Source organism: Lottia gigantea (assembly GCF_000327385.1).
Source record: "Lottia gigantea unplaced genomic scaffold LOTGIsca_76, whole genome shotgun sequence".
NCBI lineage: Eukaryota > Metazoa > Mollusca > Gastropoda > Lottiidae > Lottia > Lottia gigantea.
Genome location: NW_008710536.1, coordinates 957,840 through 978,734, shown reverse-complemented (window position 1 = coordinate 978,734; position 20,895 = coordinate 957,840). Strand labels below are relative to the sequence as shown.

The 20,895-nt window shown below is 32.0% G+C and overlaps 3 protein-coding genes across 3 annotated transcripts; 1 reads left to right on the top strand and 2 right to left on the bottom strand.

The window, feature by feature from the left end:
* Positions 1 to 1,231: 1,231 nt before the first annotated feature.
* LOTGIDRAFT_74365 (hypothetical protein) lies at positions 1,232 to 7,496 on the bottom strand (the record flags this gene model as incomplete). The annotated part of the gene is made up of 5 exons (XM_009066358.1): positions 1,232 to 1,401; positions 2,722 to 2,893; positions 5,082 to 5,164; positions 7,134 to 7,216; positions 7,429 to 7,496. Coding segments are annotated over 5 exons (576 nt in total), but the record flags the coding sequence as incomplete, so codon positions are not given.
* A 663-nt stretch (positions 7,497 to 8,159) lies between these two features.
* LOTGIDRAFT_222001 (hypothetical protein) lies at positions 8,160 to 13,451 on the top strand. Its single transcript, XM_009066426.1, has 7 exons — positions 8,160 to 8,200; positions 9,051 to 9,164; positions 9,545 to 9,564; positions 9,932 to 10,016; positions 11,550 to 11,723; positions 12,483 to 12,622; positions 13,367 to 13,451. The coding sequence occupies exons 2-7, from the start codon at positions 9,074 to 9,076 to the stop codon at positions 13,406 to 13,408; spliced, it is 552 nt and encodes a 183-aa protein (XP_009064674.1). The 5' UTR covers positions 8,160 to 8,200; positions 9,051 to 9,073; the 3' UTR covers positions 13,409 to 13,451.
* Positions 13,452 to 13,948: 497 nt separating this feature from the next.
* Positions 13,949 to 20,318, bottom strand: LOTGIDRAFT_131784 (hypothetical protein; the record flags this gene model as incomplete). Its single annotated transcript, XM_009066425.1, has 12 exons — positions 13,949 to 14,066; positions 14,313 to 14,407; positions 14,744 to 14,833; positions 15,324 to 15,516; positions 15,949 to 16,116; positions 16,481 to 16,561; positions 16,859 to 16,969; positions 17,650 to 17,819; positions 18,278 to 18,384; positions 19,082 to 19,205; positions 19,439 to 19,606; positions 20,064 to 20,318. 12 exons carry the CDS (start codon positions 20,316 to 20,318, stop codon positions 13,949 to 13,951), a joined length of 1,680 nt encoding a protein of 559 aa, XP_009064673.1.
* Positions 20,319 to 20,895: the final 577 nt, after the last annotated feature.

Below are 20,895 nucleotides of genomic sequence, written 5' to 3'. Positions count from 1 at the left end.
TGTGTATACATACAGAACACATTAACAAACACATTTTAAACAAACACACTTTACCTTAAGAATGATATATATTAACTAAGAATGCTGCACCAATGCTAAAGATACCCAAAGAACTATATAACAAAATGCAGTTAAAAATGAATTATCATGTATTCTTAATCATATCATGATATTCTTATATAGCATATAAATTAAGATTTTTGACCAATCATGAATGTCCATGTATATACAGTCTGGATAAACAAAAAAAAAACCTTTTTGACCTTTCTTGATCAGTTAGTTACTCATTGGAATTCTGCTGATAATAATCTTCTAATTTAGCTTAATTATGAATTAATTATGGTAATGTGAGTATTAGCATTTTCATTAATGAAAATAAGGGAACCCATCTTTAATATACCCATTTATGATCTTAAGAAATTGTAATGTAACTAAAGGTCATTTGAGTTTTCAACCAATTAAATGCATCATTCAACAAAAGCTTTGTATAAGGAGTAGGGAATTCTAGAATAGCTATTTTTAAACTTTGAGGTGTGAACCCACTTTTAATATCAGTTTTAATTTGGTGAAATTTCAAGTGAACACAATATCAACAAGATTTTCTTCAGATCATTGATGGGCAAAAACATGCATAAACATTTAGATCTGCATATTAAGTAGATTAGAAAGAGGAAATGCTTAATCAAATTAGTGAGTATAATAGGAAATTATAGACACGAGTCTGGCAAAAGCTCAACTCTACTAACAGAATATCTGGTTTCAGGACTATCAGAAATTTAATTTCTAACTTAGATTTGTATTATATATATAAGATCTCAACAATACATATTTTTCATAATTTCAACTGTATTGTCCTCTTAATTTTATCTTTTTATCAAATTTTCAAATGATTTTTATGTGAATTTGTATATATGATTCAAAACATTCAGTAACGGCACATTCAATATAAGATTATCAAATTTGTTTTGAATTTTATATTCCAATTAACTTTGACTTACCGACAAAATTACATAAGACAGTTACAGTATTTAATGTTTATAAATAGGATGGGTGTACACTTCATCTCCGCCAGTGGTTTATATGGGTATACATTAATCAAAATGAATCAATTCTCCCTTACGGGCTATCACAACCATTCTGTTCTGAATGTTACTTGTTCTTGAGACGAACTCTCTTAAATCCTGTCTTCTGCAGGTCACTCAGTCTTACAATGTGTTCTATCCTTTTTAGAAATAAAATCACTACGGAAAAGTCGGTATAACAGAACAATATTCATGACAGTTATAATAGCTAGTCCTATACTGCCAACAGAGTAAAATACAAGAGGTATTAAATGGCGGTTGATAACAATCCATCTTGTCATCCACGCTAAAACACTGATTCTAAACACAACAAATGTACCTGAAAATAGAACATATGATCATTACTTCTGGCCCTGTATCAGTCATCAATATAACATGGCCCTGCATCAGATGTGAATATAATCTGCCTTGCATCAGATGTGAATATAATCTGCCTTGTATCAGATGTGAATATAATCTGCCTTGCATCAGATGTGAATATAATCTGCCTTGCATCAGATGTGAATATAATCTGCCTTGCATCAGATGTGAATATAATCTGCCTTGCATCAGATGTGAATATAATCTGCCTTGCATCAGATGTGAATATAATCTGCCTTACATCAGATGTGAATATAATCTGCCTTGCATCAGATGTGAATATAATCTGACTTGCATCAGATGTGAATATAATCTGCCCCTGCATCAAATTGAACTTAATCTGCCCCTGCATCAGATTGAACATAATCTGCCCCTACATCAAATTGAACTTAATCTGCCCCTGCATCAAATGTGAACAGAATCTGACCCTGCATCAGTGAAATGATATGAAATATTTTCTTTCATGCTAGATAGGCCTTAAGAAAACCATGTGAGGTGTGGTATACACTGAGTGAAATATTCTCAAGACATCACCATTAGACAAAGCCTTTTCTATTTCCAAATATCAAGGGATCTCTGATATTCATAGCCTCCATAACAAAGAACTGTTTTCCAAGCTACTGATAAAACTTTCCAAATTCCGACCCACATTTCCACAAATAGGCAAAACAAGTTAATATATATGACTAAAAACAAACTAGCTCTGTAAATGAATTCAAAAAATAGTCTTAATTACTCTTATTAGCACATTGTCATTTAATAAGTACTTATTATCATTTAGAATAATTAACAGTCATTATAAGTGATTTAAGATCAATATTACATAGTCAAATCATTGTAAAACCAAAGATAGTGGACCTCAGCCATATACACCCTTCACGGCATGCGGATTGAAAAACGAAACATCCATTTTAAGTTTCATCAAAATCGGTTGAAAACTAAGAGAGTAATAGCATATTCAAGATTATGTGGCAAGGGCAATAACTCTGCTTCTAATGGTCAAAAATAGCTCATATTCGAACTTGATCTTTGTTTTATGAATATGTATACACATACCGAATTTCATTTGATTCCATCAAAAAAATCTAGTTTTTAGAGCGTTTACAAGCAAATGTTGACGGACGGACGGACGAACAGGGGTGCCGACAATTTACGTCCACATAGAGAGATGTGGGCGTATAAAAATGTTATCCTGGATGAATTCATAGATTGGCCACCCTAAATTAATGCCAGAAAAGTGTTTCCCTGTGATTTGAAATAAAATATAGTATAAACTTACCTAAATTAGTAACACTATTTAAACGATAAAAACAATTATTTTTAGCAAACCCATATATTTGCATTAACTGCCTGGAGTGTAAAAAGATACTGTTTAATTCAACCAATAGACTAACTAGAGCATAACCAACATATAACCTGGTAAATACGCTGATTGAAAAGGCTACCAATATCTGAAATATACAACAAAATTAGTCAAGTACCAGTACTTAGTACATATATAAGCTTACTATTATAATCTTAAAGGGACAGATGTGCGATTTTTTTGACAATTCATACTTTAGTCTCAGAAACAGGAATTTTTTTTAGCTTAGCCCATCTGGTAATAGTGTCCCTTTAAAGGATTGTAAATGGGTTTTAAGTCAATTCATATAGTATAGGATTGTGTGTGCAGCATATAAGTATAAATGCAGAAACTTAATCAAAGTTCCATTACTATTACTGTACTCTTTTAGAACACCTGTACCTCTCTGAGACTGGGTTTTCCAACTTAAAATTCCCTCAGTCCTCATGACCAGTTCAGGTTAATCACAGGGAATCTCTCACTTGGAATTAAGCAAGTTATCTTCCGCGAAACTAAATGTAACTTTTGTGCTACAAGCTCTGTCTAAGACGTTACCAGCTTGTAAAGCAGAATTCAGACAACAGTAAAATAATATGATTATCTCAAGGTCTAAGTCTACCTTCAGTTACATAAATTATACAAATTATCTATCCATGATAAGCATTCTTATCCAAAACCAATGATAAAATTTCACTCATTTCATTCTAGTTTATCTTTTATAATAAATCATTACACAAGATACATCGACCTTTCACCTCAAGGGTCAGAGGTCACTGTCAACTTTGATAACACAACATGGTCAATATTTGCTTATCTTATAACCCCATATCCTTCAAAATGTCTTACGAGATATCAAGAATGAGCTTTTAACCATATCTAGCTAATCATAAAGCCATAGTTTGTTTAAGGTGGGAGTCCAAAATTTTCCTTCCTTTAAAATTAATTGAAATTTGTCTCAATACCTCTTAGCTACCCCATTTCTAATATTTGAGGGTAGGATTTGAGTGTTCTGAGGGTTTAGAATTTCGGTTTGGGACCAAGCTTTTAACACAGTGAAAAAAAAAAACAACTATGTCCGACCTGTAATTTTCTTCTTACATTTTCTTACATATAAGAGAGACAGGTCAAGACACAATTGGCTTCTTCAATATGAGTTAGAAGCTTATCAACCCTAACATCCAGAGTTCAAACCAGTATTCCCTGTCAGGTCAAAGGAGCTGACATGAGATAAAGCATCTAGTCTCTATTGGACAATGGACATAGATCATTCAACAAATGACAATTGAAAAAAAGTACACTACTGCTGCTGTCTGTCGTAAATTTTCTGTGATTGCAAACTGCATGAGATTGTCTGTCTTCAATAGCCCAATCTGAAGCAGGTGTAGAAAAGTAGGACGTTAAATCCAAATTAATTTCATTTCACAGAACACTGCATCTTGTCTGTATTAGCACTTGATATATACATGATAATCACCATTATATAAAATATAGAGTAACTAATAGCATTATCTAGTAACGAAACTAGAAATTTGAAATAGACATCTTTAATGTTATGAGTAATGGTATGAAAGGATCCTCAACTGTAAACCGAAGTTGTTATCCTTGTAAAATATAGTTGTTTCTTTCCTTTTTTTTTCTTTTAAATATACTTTTTAGGCAGCCTTTGATTAAAATTTTTTTTTGAGAATTGAGCTCTGCTACTTTGTCGCTTGCACACCTATTGCCACTAAGTATGTCAACTCTGCAATCCAAATGCATTACTATGGAAGAACTAATGTTGTTAATTCAAAGTGCAAGATTTATTGTGTCTCAGTGTATACATTACTAGTTAGATAAATTTTTAAGAGCTGTTAAGATCATCATATTAATTCACTTTTGTCCTTGAAGCCTATAGTCCATTGAAAGTCATATTATAAACATAAGGCTTATTGATAAGAATTCTTGTATTGTCAGTGGTAATGTCCAAGCTTTATGTTACCATGACAACCAGGTGAGTCTTTAAATGAAATCCTTTAATACAAATTATTGGAAACTAGCACAAGTATTTAAATCAGTGGAGTGAATAAAATTAGATCAATTATGGCAAAATAAAATGAAATCTCTCATCTTCCTTTTCTATTCACACATGATTGGGCTAATGAACACAGTTACTGTTGTGAAATGTGTAATGTGAGAAGTGAAGCCAAGAAACTCATCAAATTTTAATTTTGAAAATTGATCTAATGGGTGAAATTTGGCTTTATCACCTCTGGGAACATTTGATGATTAAGATGATTTATATATATAATACTACTTACCACAGCATGATGGCCTAAAAGTTCTAATGATTGTCTTGTTCTTTGATATACTAACATATCACATACATCATAAATAAAATAACCTGAAACATATAACACTATATATAAATAACCTGAAACATATCATAACATAGAGCATCATTAAGAAAATAACCTGAAAATATAACATCATAAAAAAAGCAATAAAAGAAAATTTAACATACATTATTGATAAAATAACCTGAAAATATAACAACATCATAAATAAAATAACCTGAAAATATAACATATATTATTAATAAAATAAGTTAAAAAGTAGCATACCACATACATCATAAATAAAATAACCTGGAATTATAACAAACAATTTAAATACAATAACCTGAAAATATAACATATATTATTAGTAAATTAACTTAAAAAATAACATATCACTTCCATCATAAATAAAATAACCTGGAATTATAACATATAACATCATTACTAAAATAACCTGAAACATATTATAAGATACATTATCAATAAAATAACCTGAAAATATAACATACATTATTAATGAAATAACTCAAAAAAAACATATCACATAAGCTTACATCATAAATAAAATAACCTGGAATTTTAACAGATAACATCATTAATAAAATAACTTAAAAAATAACATATCACATAAGCTTACATCATAAATAAAATAACCTGGAATTTTAACAGATAACATCATTAATAAAATAACTCAAAAAAAACATATCACATAAGCTTACATCATAAATAAAATAACCTGGAATTTTAACAGATAACATCATTAATAAAATAACTCAAAAAAAACATATCACATAAGCTTACATCATAAATAAAATAACCTGGAATTTTAACAGATAACATCATTAATAAAATAACTCAAAAAAAACATATCACATAAGCTTACATCATAAATAAAATAACCTGGAATTTTAACAGATAACATCATTAATAAAATAACTCAAAAAAAACATATCACATAAGCTTACATCATAAATAAAATAACCTGGAATTTTAACAGATAACATCATTAATAAAATAACTTAAAAAATAACATATCACATAAGCTTACATCATAAATAAAATGACTAGGAATTATAACATACATAATTAATAAAATAACTTAAAAATAACATATATTAAAACCTGGAAATATAACTTAACATAAATAAAATAACCTGAAAAAAAAATATAAGCTATCAAAATAACCTAATAGTTTAACATATCACAATGTTGTGAGAGTTATGATGTGCATTCTATTTTTAGCATATATCAGCTAAGATTGGTGAGTTTCAGCTAAGACAAGCAGAACTGATATTTCAGTGTATTTAATCTATGACTACACTGAATTGAAATTTGGCAATTATTTTCATATAAATTGAATTATCAATTATGAAATACTACAAGAGTCTTTGATTGTTTTTGGGTTGATGAAAATATTAACTAAAAGTTATTATTTGTAAACATGATTTTACAGAAGGGAATTTTCAGTCTCAAAAGTAGGTCATTTTCTCATGAATTTTCTGGGAGGATAGTGTGTCTATTTTAAATGTAAAATCACCAAACAAAATATTCAAAGACAAAAGGGATAAAGTTGAAAATTTCATTTTGAATGGACCCTATTTAAGAAATGGGAGAGAAAATTCAATTCAAAGCTCAATGTAGTCAGAGTGTAGGCCAATGAAAAACAATTTGGTCTTAAAGAAGACACTTCTGACATGACAGCACCTGCATCACTGACAGGTAGGCCTAGAGAAAGAGACATTTATCTGTTTGTAATAGGGTTGGGCTGCAATCAAATATATATAAAAATGACTTGCAAACTGACATTATGTTATGCAGACAGACAAATCTTGAAATAAAAACGTTTAAGATAAATTAAAACAAGCATGTGACACTGACAGTTAGATCCAGGCTAAAGAGAAATCAACTATCAAAAAATTAAAGAGGGTACAAGGAATGATGTCACATGATGTAAACAAATCTCACGTGACCACACATGTGCTTATATAACAGTGTGAAAAATTAGGTCACAAACAATTAGATAACACAACTTACCCATAGATACAGCTACTAATGAATGAGATAACACCGTGTAGGTACTAATTAAGTCTTCTGCCAATTTAGGTGACTTATAAAAACTACAATAAATATAATCATAACATCATTAGGCGATGAAATTCTCAAATATACAAATGACCCAGATTATGCAATTTTCCCACAAAATACAAAATAAAATGAGGCTTTCCCATTTCTTCCATAAAATTTCCCAAAATATTTGTCAGTATTGTCAGTGGACCTAATAAATAATCCTGGACAAGAAAATGAAAATTTGAATGAAATTTCAACTCACCAATACACTGCCCAACAACTACTTATCAGGGCGTGCACCAACGACACGGTTATGTTTTTCCATCTCCAAATTAAATGGGGCGATGACACTGTCGAAAGCGATAACACCTTGTTTGGTGTCAAAAATAAAGACACTTTACTAAAGACGAAAAACAAAATTGTTGACACTAATATAATAACTGGTGCATAATTTGATTCCTGAGAATCACTAGGCCATATCTCCGGATCCGTTTGTTGTAAATCCATGTCAAACTTTATAAAAATCGATGCGAAGTGGGTTCATTGAAAACTTCATAGATACTATTAAACAGATAGTAGCCGCTAGGTGTCGCGTGTATCGTTAGACTGAAATCACTAGGTTAACCAGGGCGACCACCAACAAATAATCCGATACATTTTATTAAATGTTTAAAATTCTAATTCTATTTCTGATACAAATGGCCATAAAAGATCTAGTTAGACATAATGTTTTCCAGTTGGTTAGTTGGTAAATAAACTTCCTTTCACCGAAACTTCGTATGGCCGTACACTTCAAAATAGTATCTGGAGTATTTGTGTCTGAAATGCCTCTTACTGACTCTAAAACTAAAGTCTTTGAATGACTCTTAAACTGGTAAGTTACTTTCGTAACCAAAATATCTAAAACCCAGCGCAGATGAAGAACACATCTTGTTCTGATTTCGGATTATTTCGTATGTATGTCGTTGACAGTAAACTGTATAAAACGAAGGGGCCGTGAAAGCAGTTTCCGGTTTATTATAAACATCAACAACGTGAGTTTTTATTGACAGATTTAACAGCCCGATTTTTATAATTAAGATCTATTTAATTGATTCTGCGTGTTATCTATTTAGAGTACATGTAAGAATCTAAAACTGAACGTATATGACACCTTACATTCATGTAGACCGAAACATTTGTCTCTATTCTAGCCTCTGGCTCTGATAGTTATTTGGATTTGGCTAGTCGGCTACTGTATATAGACAGAAAAAAATAGCTTTTTTAAATGGAAACATTCCGTAGGTGCCTCAGATCTGCAAAACCAAGATATATTTGGAAAGATGAATATTTTTGTTGTTTTTGATTTTGTCTTATCATCATTTTTCCCCTACACCATCTCTTTCATATCTATGGTTCCATATTATCTCCCTACACCATGTCTTTCATATCTATGGTTTCATAGTATTTTTTTGAAGAAACTGATCTCACCTAGCATTTTAGAACTGTGTGTGCAGCCAAAGGTCAAAAGTCACATACGTGATACTACGAAAGTTTTGGTACCGTACCAGTAATGCCTAACACTTATTTAGGTTAGAGTCATTTTAAAGGTATTCTAATATTATGTTAGAAAAAATGCATCTCTGTAGGTGTTGAAAATCCCCTTTTAACAGGACCTTTTTCTTCTGACTCCAGTCGACAACTGCCAAAATATCCATCAGAGGCTGGAATAGGGACAGATATTTCGGACTAGCATTCATGGAGACATGCCAAAACATCATGTTACTTTCTTTGGATAGATAGGCTATATGATACATGATCATGATGATGTTGTAAACCTATGACACTACAAAAAGTAAAAGTTCTAAAGGCTGAATTGTTCAAATCAAATTTTTTTTTGTTCAGATAGAGTAAGGCACGAAACCATCATGGCAAGTGCTGATGTAGAGAAACCATTTTTAGAATACAGTGGTCCAAAGGATGGAGTAACATATCCTATACAAGTTTTATATTGTGGAGGTTTGTATTAAATTTAAATCAACACAACTGGCAACCAGAATTGAGGAATCATAAGGGATACTCTTAATATTTGATAAGGCTAAATTTTACCTGTCCATATCTCTTTGCAATCAACAGGTAGGACCAACAGACAACAATAAATGTTAACTTATACTTGCGAAAGAATTAATTCAGATCCCATATATAACATTTAAAACATATTCAGAAGCCTCTTATTATGGCTAATTTGAGTCAATTGAACTTTTGATGCAAATTATGACAAATCAAGAGTTTGAGATAAATGCTTAGACTTCTGCATTCATACATTCCTTGTCAGTAGATCGAATATTTAGTTACCGTACTTTTATTTGTGTGATGTTATGATATTTTTTTTATTTCAGAATGTACCATGCCTATAGAGGTGAGCTTTTACAATTATAAAGATGGGTTACCCCATTTCAAGTATTCATTTAATGGCTTTTAAATTCAGTTTTTAGAAGGCTGAGTATAAAAAAAAACAGATGTTCTAATGATTGCAAAAAAAAAAAACAGTCCATAATCTTTATAAGCTAATTAGCTAAGACGGGATTCCCATGAATAATTCCTACATTTCTTAAAAAAGGGAGGTAATAGGTGTCTTTTCACAGCTGAATATAATCTAGACCGCCAAATATCAACTGACAAAAATTCAAGATTTAAATGGTTATGTTTCCAAATTTGAAAAAAAAATATGATTCATTATATGAAGTTCATTATTGTATATTTGATAATTGTATTTATCTCTGCAGTATTGTGAATATTATCCTAACTATGAAAAATGTAAAGAATGGCTAGAAAGACATCTACCACAAGAATTTCAAAAGTTGACCACAGGTAATTAACATAAGATTTCATTAGGCTTAACTGATATAATCCTGTAAAATTTGCTGACTTCATATTTTTGTTCTGATTTTAATCAAGCACTGAAATTGGCCTGAGAATTATGATTATAGTATGAAATAAAGTTGATGACATGAAATTTTTCTACGAAACAGTGATGACATACAGTTATTGTTCTAGGTGATTGGGGATGCTAACTGAAGGTGATATTGCTATTTTTCTAGAAGATGGTGATGGTGAAAAAGATGATAATTTTTGTGATACATGTATATGATTATTTTCTAGGTGATGGTGATGTTGAGAAAGATAATTTTATATAAATATATTTCTAGGTGATGGTGATAATGATAAAGATAAATGTAAATGAATATATTTCTAGAAGATGTTGATGGTGATTGTGAGAGAGATAATTATACATGAATATATTTCTAGAAGACGTTGATGGTGATTGTGAGAAAGATAATTATATATGAATGTATTTCTAGGTGACGTTGATGGTGATTGTGAGAGAGATAATTGTATATGAATATTTTTCTAGGTGATGGGGATTGTGAGAAAAGATAATTGTATATGAATATTTTTCTAGAAGACGTTGATGGTGAGAATGTTAATCGTATATGATTATTTTTCTAGGTGATGGTGATTGTGATAAAGATAATTGTATATGAATATTTTTCTAGGTGATAGTGATTGTGAGAGAGATAATTGTATATGAATATTTTTCTAGGTGATGGGGATTGTGAGAAAAGATAATTGTATATGAATATTTTTCTAGAAGACGTTGATGGTGAGAATGTTAATCGTATATGATTATTTTTCTAGGTGATGGTGATTGTGATAAAGATAATTGTATATGAATATTTTTCTAGGAGATGTTGATGATGAGAAAGATAATTGTATATAAATATTTTTCTAGGTGATGGTGATTGTGAGAATGATAATTGTGATGAATATATTTCTAGGTGATGGTGATGTTGAGAAAGATAATTGTATATGAATATTTTTCTAGGTGATGGGGATTGTGAGAAAAGATAATTGTATATGAATATTTTTCTAGAAGACGTTAATGGTGAGAATGTTAATCGTATATGATTATTTTTCTAGGTGATGGTGATTGTGATAAAGATAATTGTATATGAATATTTTTCTAGGAGATGTTGATGATGAGAAAGATAATTGTATATAAATATTTTTCTAGGTGATGGTGATTGTGATAAAGATAATTGTATATGAATATTTTTCTAGGAGATGTTGATGATGAGAAAGATAATTGTATATAAATATTTTTCTAGGAGATGGTGATTGTGAGAATGATAATTGTATATGAATATATTTCTAGGTGATGGAGATGGTGAGAATGATAATTGTATATGAATATATTTCTAGGTGATGGAGATGGTGAGAATGATAATTGTATATGAATATATTTCTAGGTGATGGTGATTGTGAGAATGATAATTGTATATGAATATATTTCTAGGTGATGGTGATTGTGAGAATGATAATTGTATATGAATATATTTCTAGGTGATGGAGATGGTGAGAAAGACGATGCAGATGATAAAAAGAAAAGACAGACTAGAGGTGGGAAGGGAATGTTAAAAGCTAAGAAAAAAGCTGAACCTAAAGGTATTAAAATGTGGACACAATCTCGAGGGAAGAAGAAAAAGATTACAACTCTTGTGGGTTTAGCAGATTATGGTAAGACTTTACAGATTCATTGAATTCATTCAGACAGGCTGTTTCCAAAAGTGTATGATATAAGTTAAATGCAAATTTTGTCAATCAGATTTTTACTTGTCTATCAGACTTAACTTATCTGTTAGATTTTACTTGTCTATCAGACCTAACTTAACTGTTAGATTTTACTTGTCTATCAGACCTAACTTAACTGTTAGATTTTACTTGTCTATCAAACTTGACTTATCTGTTAGATTTTACTTGTCTTTCAGACCTAACTTATCTATTAGATTTTACTTGTCTATCAGAATTAACTTATCTGTTAGATTTTACTTGTCTGTCAGAATTAACCTATCTTTTTAGATTTTACATGTCTATCAGAATTAACATAGCTGTTAAAGTTTACTTGTCTATCAGAATTAACTTATCTGTTAGATTTACTTGTCTATCAGAATTAACCTGTCTGTTAGATTTTACTTGTCTATCAGATTTAATTTTATGTTAGATTTTACTTGTCTATCAGATCTAACTTATCTGTTAGATTTGACTTGTCTATCAGAATTAACATATCTATAAGTAGATTTTACTTGTCTATCAGACCTAACTTATCTGTTAGATTTTACATGTCTATCGGAATTAAAAATTAACTAAAACCCACAGAATTTATTTTATCACCATTCATACATTTCTCAAATTTGATTTGTTCCCTAGATTTTACTTTTCCATGAGGACATGATGGTGTCTGGTGGAATGTAAACGTAAACGTTTCATTAATTTCAGATATAGATTTAAAAGTTGCCAGTAAATTTTTTGCCAATAAGTTTTCCTGTGGTGCAAGTGCCAATGACAGTGGTGAAATTGTCATACAGGGTGATGTGAAAGATGATCTATTTGATATTCTTCCTGAAAAATGGCCTCAGGTTAGTTGAAAATTAATTTCATAAGGCCTAGTACCAATTTGATTTCCACTTCCTAATCAAGCGCTTTATAATAATGAACAAAAAGACACTTCTATGGACATTATGATTCCAGTGCAAGAACAAGAGAAGGTACCAACTCACAAAATAAAAAAATAGGACAGGAAATGGTCAAAGAGTTGCGAATCAAATCATAACTAGTGTTTTTTTTTCTGGAATCTTAGAATGAGAAAGTGTAATTTTGTGAACGATAGTGTCCAAAATACACATACAGGGTATAGAAAAGCCCCCTTTGAATTTCCTGGAATAAGCGAAACGTTAGATCTGTCAAATGGTTAAAGTGGTACTTCGTCTTACAATGAACATAAAATTTAATTCTCAAGAATAGTCAATATGAGTATATATTCATCAATAAAATTACACAAGTTACAACAAAATCCCTGTAAAATCCGGAAAATTGGAAAATTCATAAACTAAGTAATTATTGGAAAAACGCTTAATGTTAATATTGTTAATTACATGTTTATGGATAATTACTAAGTTTTTTGGATGTATCGTATTATATAAGGATCTTATAATGTTATTTATGACACCAGGTACTACTGAAGAATGTGATATTGGCCAAGTTTATATTTTTAAAATTTTATGTTCATTCTAAGACGTAGTATTCCTTCAAAGTATTAATATATAATTTCCTTCATGACGAGAAGTTAAACTCTATGTAATTTTTTATTTGTTACATTACAGATTGATGAAGATTCTATCAATGATTTAGGTGATAAGAAATAACTATATTTATATTATATTGTAAATAAACTTTAAATCAATCAGAAGACTTGAATTGAAAACCTTAAATGGGGCTTAGGTCGACCTTGCTACTGGCAGAATCTGTCAACAACTGGTATTCCACCAACACCTAGCAACAGGCGGTATGCGAGAGAATCTGATCAATCATTGGATTTAGTCGTGCACCTGGGCGCATCAAGGACTTAAAAACGACAGTTGCCATACTTACTAAAACATGAACCGACCAGAAATGTACCGAAACGACCTAAGAAAACATGGAACGACCAGGAAACGACCTAGGTTCCTGATCGTTCACGTTTTCTTTGGAAGTTTATTGGTCACTTCTGGTCTATTCATGTACGTTCATGTATGTTGCCTACGCACTTCAACGTCGTTATTAACATTGTCTTAATGCAGTTCAATATGACGTAATCGGCAATACTAGTGATAATGGACTTTGCATGCTGTAGTCGTTAGCTGTCCATAATTAATTGCATTCAGGGTAAAAATTCCAATGAGAGTGACAGAAAGTAACATATTTTATTAATAAAGATCTTTACATAAATCTGGAGAGTTGGTTCGAGAAGTTTTTAAATCACAGAGAGTACTGGCCACACACCCACCTTTACATGGTCCATGTGTCGCTAGCTTGTAACGGAACCTGAAAATAAACGTTAAAGATCAGCAAAATATGAAATGAAATGATGGATGAAAGAAAAAATCTTTTAAGAAAACTGATTGACTGCCTTAGTAAATTTCATGAGTTCAGCCAATCAGATATGTCATTTAGATAATCATACAATAGAATGGTATGATTAAGGGTTTATCAGCGATGTTCTGGGAATATTCACTCTTATTTAATTCTCTCCACAAAAATCCATATTTGGTATTAGTAAATTAATCTTACGTGAGAAAGGATTGGAAGAGAGTATCGTTTTTATTCATTCTATTGATGAGATCATCCCATTCACTAGGATTTAAACTTTTCAGTCCATAAGCTGACTAAAAGACAAGAATATAATTTCAAAATATCGTAAAAAAAAACCTGAAAGGGTTGTCTTTAAGGGAACATGTTGAAAACTTTAAAGGCATGTTCAGCTTTTCATAGTTCTTTCCAGAATGCCAACAACAATTCATAATGGAGGGAGCTGACGAATATACCAATTTTTTGTCGGCATTGATACCATGTTATAGGTACTTGCAGAATGGTTAGTGACGTTTGCACAGTAACTTGTGTTAAGTCGTACACAACCAGGCGTCGTATTTCGAGTTTGTTTAACTAAGAGTGATTAGAGAAAGAAGAAATTATCCAGAAAGGAGAAATTTAGATATAGTTACCCTTGGTGAATATTCTTTGACCCAAGCTGGTGGCGTTTCAGCACTGGACTTAGATATTTCTGCTACATAATTATCCCAATCTAACGGCGCCTGATACGAAAAAATAATCATTTCAAAACAATTTGAATCCATAGATTTTTATCGGTTCTGCTATCATATTATATTGGGAGACTTCGCACCATTATAAATCTACCCTGGCCAAGCCAATATGCTTCTCGTTTAATACTAAATCATATTTAATCACATGCCTGTTAACATTTGCGACTGTATCAAAACCAATTTGTGCATTTGCGGATGATCAGAATTGGTTAAGGACATAGCGTCTTGTATGATAAAGGTAAAATTTTTACTTTGATAAATCAAGATTAATTCTGATCATCAATTACACCAGTTTGACCCATCATCAAATATATCCGCTTCACAAACGGATTTTCACATCCTGGTCCAAAGCCATGTTTATGTTTCGTCAACGAAGATCTATTGCAAATCACAAGGGCCATCTGTAAAATGATTGTGCTGTTTCAATAAAAGTAAAAAAGTTTCCAAGATTCGTACTAGACTGTTTAAAATATAAACCTACCCAAGTACTACCAGTATAGTTGCCATCCACGGTATAAATCCTGAAGCCAGGATTTAGGTTATTGTAGGTTGTACCACTACCTGGTACATAGCCTACACCAATAGGTCTACTAGCATTTTCACTATCATATATAACATTGAAAAAATCATCATGGCTATGACCATTGAAATGAGCTTTGATTATATTTTCATATCTGAAAAAAAATTGTGTTACATAATGCTTAGCAAGTGAAATAACATTTTTTTTTTATAGAAACTAGTACATTGTAACAACAAATTCTTCATTGATAATTCCTTTGCGCAAAGAAGATCGAATAATTTGGCTAAGTTTAGTAAGTCCCTTACGGATCGAGTAAGTTTTCATGTTAACTGCTTTACTTGTAAACAGTTGTTAATCCATTAACTCTTGAGGATTCTTAAACGTGCACTGATACAGAACTCATTTTGGGGTTTAAAATCAACCACCCAGCGCCAATGCCTCAATCTGTGTCGGAATCAAATCTTGAAGCATCATGCTAGCGAAATGCGCCGTTACGGTTTGTGCATTAAAGAATCACCAACAGAGTGTTCCTGATTTATTACATCGCATCCGAATTTCTATGAAAAACCCACAAGTGTTGACATACCTATTAATGAGAGTATAAAAATTCCACGACCATTGTTTAACCTGTTCATGTTTGGCAGGATGATGCATCAAGATGTGAACCATTTCATTATTATCTTCTGCTTGTTGTAAAACATCTGATAGCCATTGTAACTGACCTGCTGGATCTGTATTGTTTACCAATAACCACCTAATATAAACATTATCTATATAAAACTTGAAATAGATTCTGTCAACTTTGTATTTATCAGGGGGCCCAAAAACAAGGGCATTTTTCATTTCAAATCTCATTTAAACATCGATATCCAAAGCTGCATTTTTGATCAAATTATAACAAATCACTTCCATGTAGCCTACAATGCCCCTGACATATTCCGGTAACAACGGATGTTCAGAGATATTTTTGCTTTTGTTACTGTTCAGGTTGTATCAAGGTTACTAGAGCAGTCATACCAAATGACGTACTATTGATATCCTTTAAAAAGGGTCCGCTCACTACTCTTACAAAAGATAAGATTACAAAGAAAAGCAAGACACCAAAAGATCCTACTTACCAGTTGTCAGTTGTTCCATAATTTGAATTGATAGAAACGATTCGTAATCCCGGGAATGGTGATACAGTATAGTAGCCTCCCCTGAAAGAAAAGAGTACTATGTTCGTCAACTGTAACTGGACATTGGACAGTTCCTAACAGATGGAATAACACACCAAATAAATGCACTGTGCCAGTTATGTCTACGGTTCTAGTCTAGATCTACTATAATAGTATAATCCGGTAAAGAGGTTTGACCAAGAACAAGCCGGTAGACAAGATCCTAGAGAAAGACGACCTCGCGTAGTTGTTATTCTGTTTCTTCATATTGGCATTTTCAAAAGTACTCTTCAGTATTTTGTTTTTAAGAAAGTTTCAGAAATATTGTCACAGACTTACTTTAGAATAGTATCTATAGTATCAAGTGGCATCCATTTTGTCCAAACCTCAGCAAAAGCCCCGTATAACCAATCTTGTGACATATTGCCTTTTACAAATGGTGGTGCATATCTGAAATAAGATGTTTAGGCTATCATCATTGTAATATAGAATTTAGCAGAATTAAGAAAAACCTTATTTACATTAGTCTTTATTATTTTCTAGAAAAGTATCTTTGCATGCCCCTTCTTTAATGTCGAAAAATTCAGGACACTCATGAACTTGAGGCTCAAATTTCGACGGTGAGCAGTGAACACTATTACTGATTAGCTTAGCCGTAACAATTGGTCAAGCGAATGGCGAATCTGTCCCTTTAACTTGTCGTTCATCGAACGACTACTGTGAATAATGGCGACCATTCATACAAGTTTGCTATGTCAAATGCTTATAAGGGAAGATGCGGCATTTTAACATCCAAACGCGGATAATTCGTGGCACACATGGATTTGAAGGATCAAATTTCGACTGTTAGATGTGAACACTATTACTAATTGACTTAGTTACCGTTTCTGACACTAATGTATGATTGGTTAAAAAAAATGGCGCATCTTGCCCTTCAATGGTTGATGTTTCAGAATCCATTTCCCTATATAGTATAAGACAATTCTATGCTGGCTGCATCCAAATTGGGGTATATTCAAAACATTTTTAGTACTTAAGACTCAAGAGCCTAAAATTAACCATTGTAAAATGACTTCGGGGAAAGCAATATCTCCTGGTGGACTGAATGTCATATTAATTATTGAACTTACATGTTACATGGAGAACTTTCATGATTCCCAGCAGCAAAATAAATAGGTTTATCTGGTAAATATTTCTCTATAGCACTAATAAAGGTTCTCATTCGGACTAATTGGTCTACTCGGGTTTGGTTCCATATATTATGGGCTGGTATATCTCCAGTAAAATATATCATATCAAACTAAAATGAAAAGTTATTGTTGTTGGTGCACTTAAGACCATGAAAAAAGACACATTATCCATTTAATGCTAAAAGTGCAAGTAACCTTTCTATCAGCTGACCTCATACGAGCCAGCATCCTATTCTCCAAAAAATCAAATGGCGCAATTGTTATCGTCACTTCGGGGACATTATTAAATTTTAACTGTCCCACAGAAAGGTTTGAATTGCAGGAGATCTGGACGTTGGATTCTAATTTAAAAAGAACACTTTCTTCTGCTGGTAGCCTAACACTATTAAATATTTCTATTAAATCAAAATGCTAAAATCAATAACTGATTACTATGCCTTTCCTTATGAAAACAAGCACAATATGCTCTGGGGACATGTTTTTACTGGAATTTCAACAAGAAAGCATTGTAAACCTGACTTGAAAGACTCTATATATTGGAAATTAAGTGACCAATCTTTAAGCGTACCTGATCTTGAATAGATTTCAGATATTCCATCATATTATAGAACATATGAGGTGATAGATCACAATGTCTATAATCTCCCCAAAAACCAGCGCCTTTCTTATCGGGTGCTGAAATTACAAGTTTAAATGGTTAAAAAGACAAGTTCACCATCTGTTTGACCAATCATACTTTATACTCAGAAACGGGATTTTTTAAGTTAACCGTCGAAATTTTAGCCTTCAAATCACTGTGTATCAAGAATTATCCGCGTTTGCATATTAAAATGACGATTCATCTTTTCTTGCCATATATAGAAAAGACATAGAAATAGAAAGTGAAAATCCTAGTTTGTGATATATTTTGAAGGAATTACTGACAAATTATCATTTAAATTGATCTTTAAAACTTTTCACTTTTTTCATATTAAAAATCATTACATCTGATGGTTAAGAGAGTGTTTTTCAATAGTCTTATTTTACCCTTTTACACTGAATAAAATATTCTCCAAAATTACAGACGCCAATTTTATCACTTGTCTGATTGGAATTCATAGTTTTTAAAGATGTTTCGATATTTAAAATTTAGATACAAATATTGAAATGGCTTTAAAATTCTAAAAAGGAAATAAGGATACAAGACGGTCGTACAAAATCATGTACGGAACTTTAAATTGGTCTTTCATCGGTTTGGTAACAAAGATTTCTTTCTGTTACCACAGACAGAGGCTATGATAATCATAGCTAGAATTAAACCGGCTACTTTGTTGGAATATTTCTCTATAATTAAGTCCAACTGCCACATCAAACCAACATTCATAAGACATACCTGGTGTACCATCATTGACTCGACAACATAATGGTTCCTGGCAATCAGCGTTGCTTCCAACTTGATAGTCCAGATCTAGATGCATATCTGTTAGGAGTAGAATTTTCATCGTTGGAGAACCAGGCTGAAAATATGACAATTATCATCCTATTGAATTTTGGAAATCAACAACATCACAGTTTCTTGGTCAAATATCATAATACCCAACAGGGACGAATCAAAGTTTTCTTGCAACAGAAACCAGCGGGAAACGTATTTTGCGCTCTACTGCTCTCAGTGCATTTCAGACAGTCACTACATCATTACAGATTTCAGTTCCGTATATAGAATTATAACCACGGATCCATCGGCACTTACCTTTGGATATGGTGTAGGTTTTACTGGTGGTTTAGGTGTTTTAGATAGGGTAACATTCCACCGAGCTTTAGGATTATATGGTACACCACAATCATCATCAGGTATAAGCTGAGCACAGATTTCATCAGGACTTAATAAAGATTGTTCTATTACTCCAAATACAACATCCTGGTAGAAATAGACATAAAATTTGAACGTCCCCTCATAGGCAAAAGAAGCTGTAATCTGGCCAATTTGACAACATTGCTCTCACATCTTCTGATATCCACTTATTCCCACGTGATTCCAGAGTGCTGTGGCTATGCGTTCGAATACTCTCTGCAGTGTAAGGCTGGGGTTTTGCGTTTGAATTCAATCCCAAGACATAAAAGCTAGGAATTATAACTGCTTAGTGAGTTTGTTGCTCATACGCGAAGATCAAATGGAAGGTTAGGGGATAGTATTTTGTCAATTTGGTCCTGTTCGAAAGCGGGGATTGTTTTTCTGATGTCATCGATGATCATGTCCCTACAACTATAAGTACGGCGTCAGTTTTCAGTCATTTAATTAAATTTTCAAACAACCAAAGTCAAAAATAAAACAGCAGCAAGGGCTCGATGTGGAAGATTTACAAATCATTATTTACCTTATATTGCTCAATAACAAGTTTACAAACTCGAACATCTTCTATTTTAAAATGGACACAGAAGAAGTTGCTGATATTAAGAAGAGTTTCTCTTGGTGCCTTGGCTTCTATAGCAGATCTTAATTCTTGAACGATACCTTTACATACATCACATGTTACTGCGGAATTCCAGTTGTAGGGTTGATTTGTATGGTGTTCCCAATTCTGAACATAATCAGATAAAATCTTTTGATGATAAAGATCATGGTCATACATCATGCAATGATGAAATGCGTCTTCATCAGCGATTCATTATGTCAATGAACACGGGCATCCTTAGACAAACTTAGAAGCTCCAAATCGTCTTTCTTTCTCTGTTTTCATGAATGATACTTTTAATTGCCGCAACACAATTAAGTTTTCAGCTTTTCAGAATCATAATTTGATGTATCTTCAATAATAAAATTTGGAATTTAGACGATGGTCACTTCCTGAAAGTTATTAATATGTCATGACATCTGAAATAACTGCCCGCTAAAATGTTATTGAATGGCCTAAAACCATCAGTCCAACATGTTTATTGAAGCGCAAGAGAACTGGACTCAATTTTGGATATCTGAAATTCAGCTCCATCAGCACTGTTTAACCAAACATGAGGTCTACTGAAAATAATAGTGAAGAGTCACACAATGTTTTTTTAATATACTTACCGTGTCATCTATTGAAAAACTTTCAACAAAATGTCCATAAACACACGACAAGGATACCAATGTGACCAAAGCAATGCTTCTTAGTCGCATCTTACGATCGTAATTCCGAAAATTACTTGGACCAAGAACTTATCTGTCCTGCT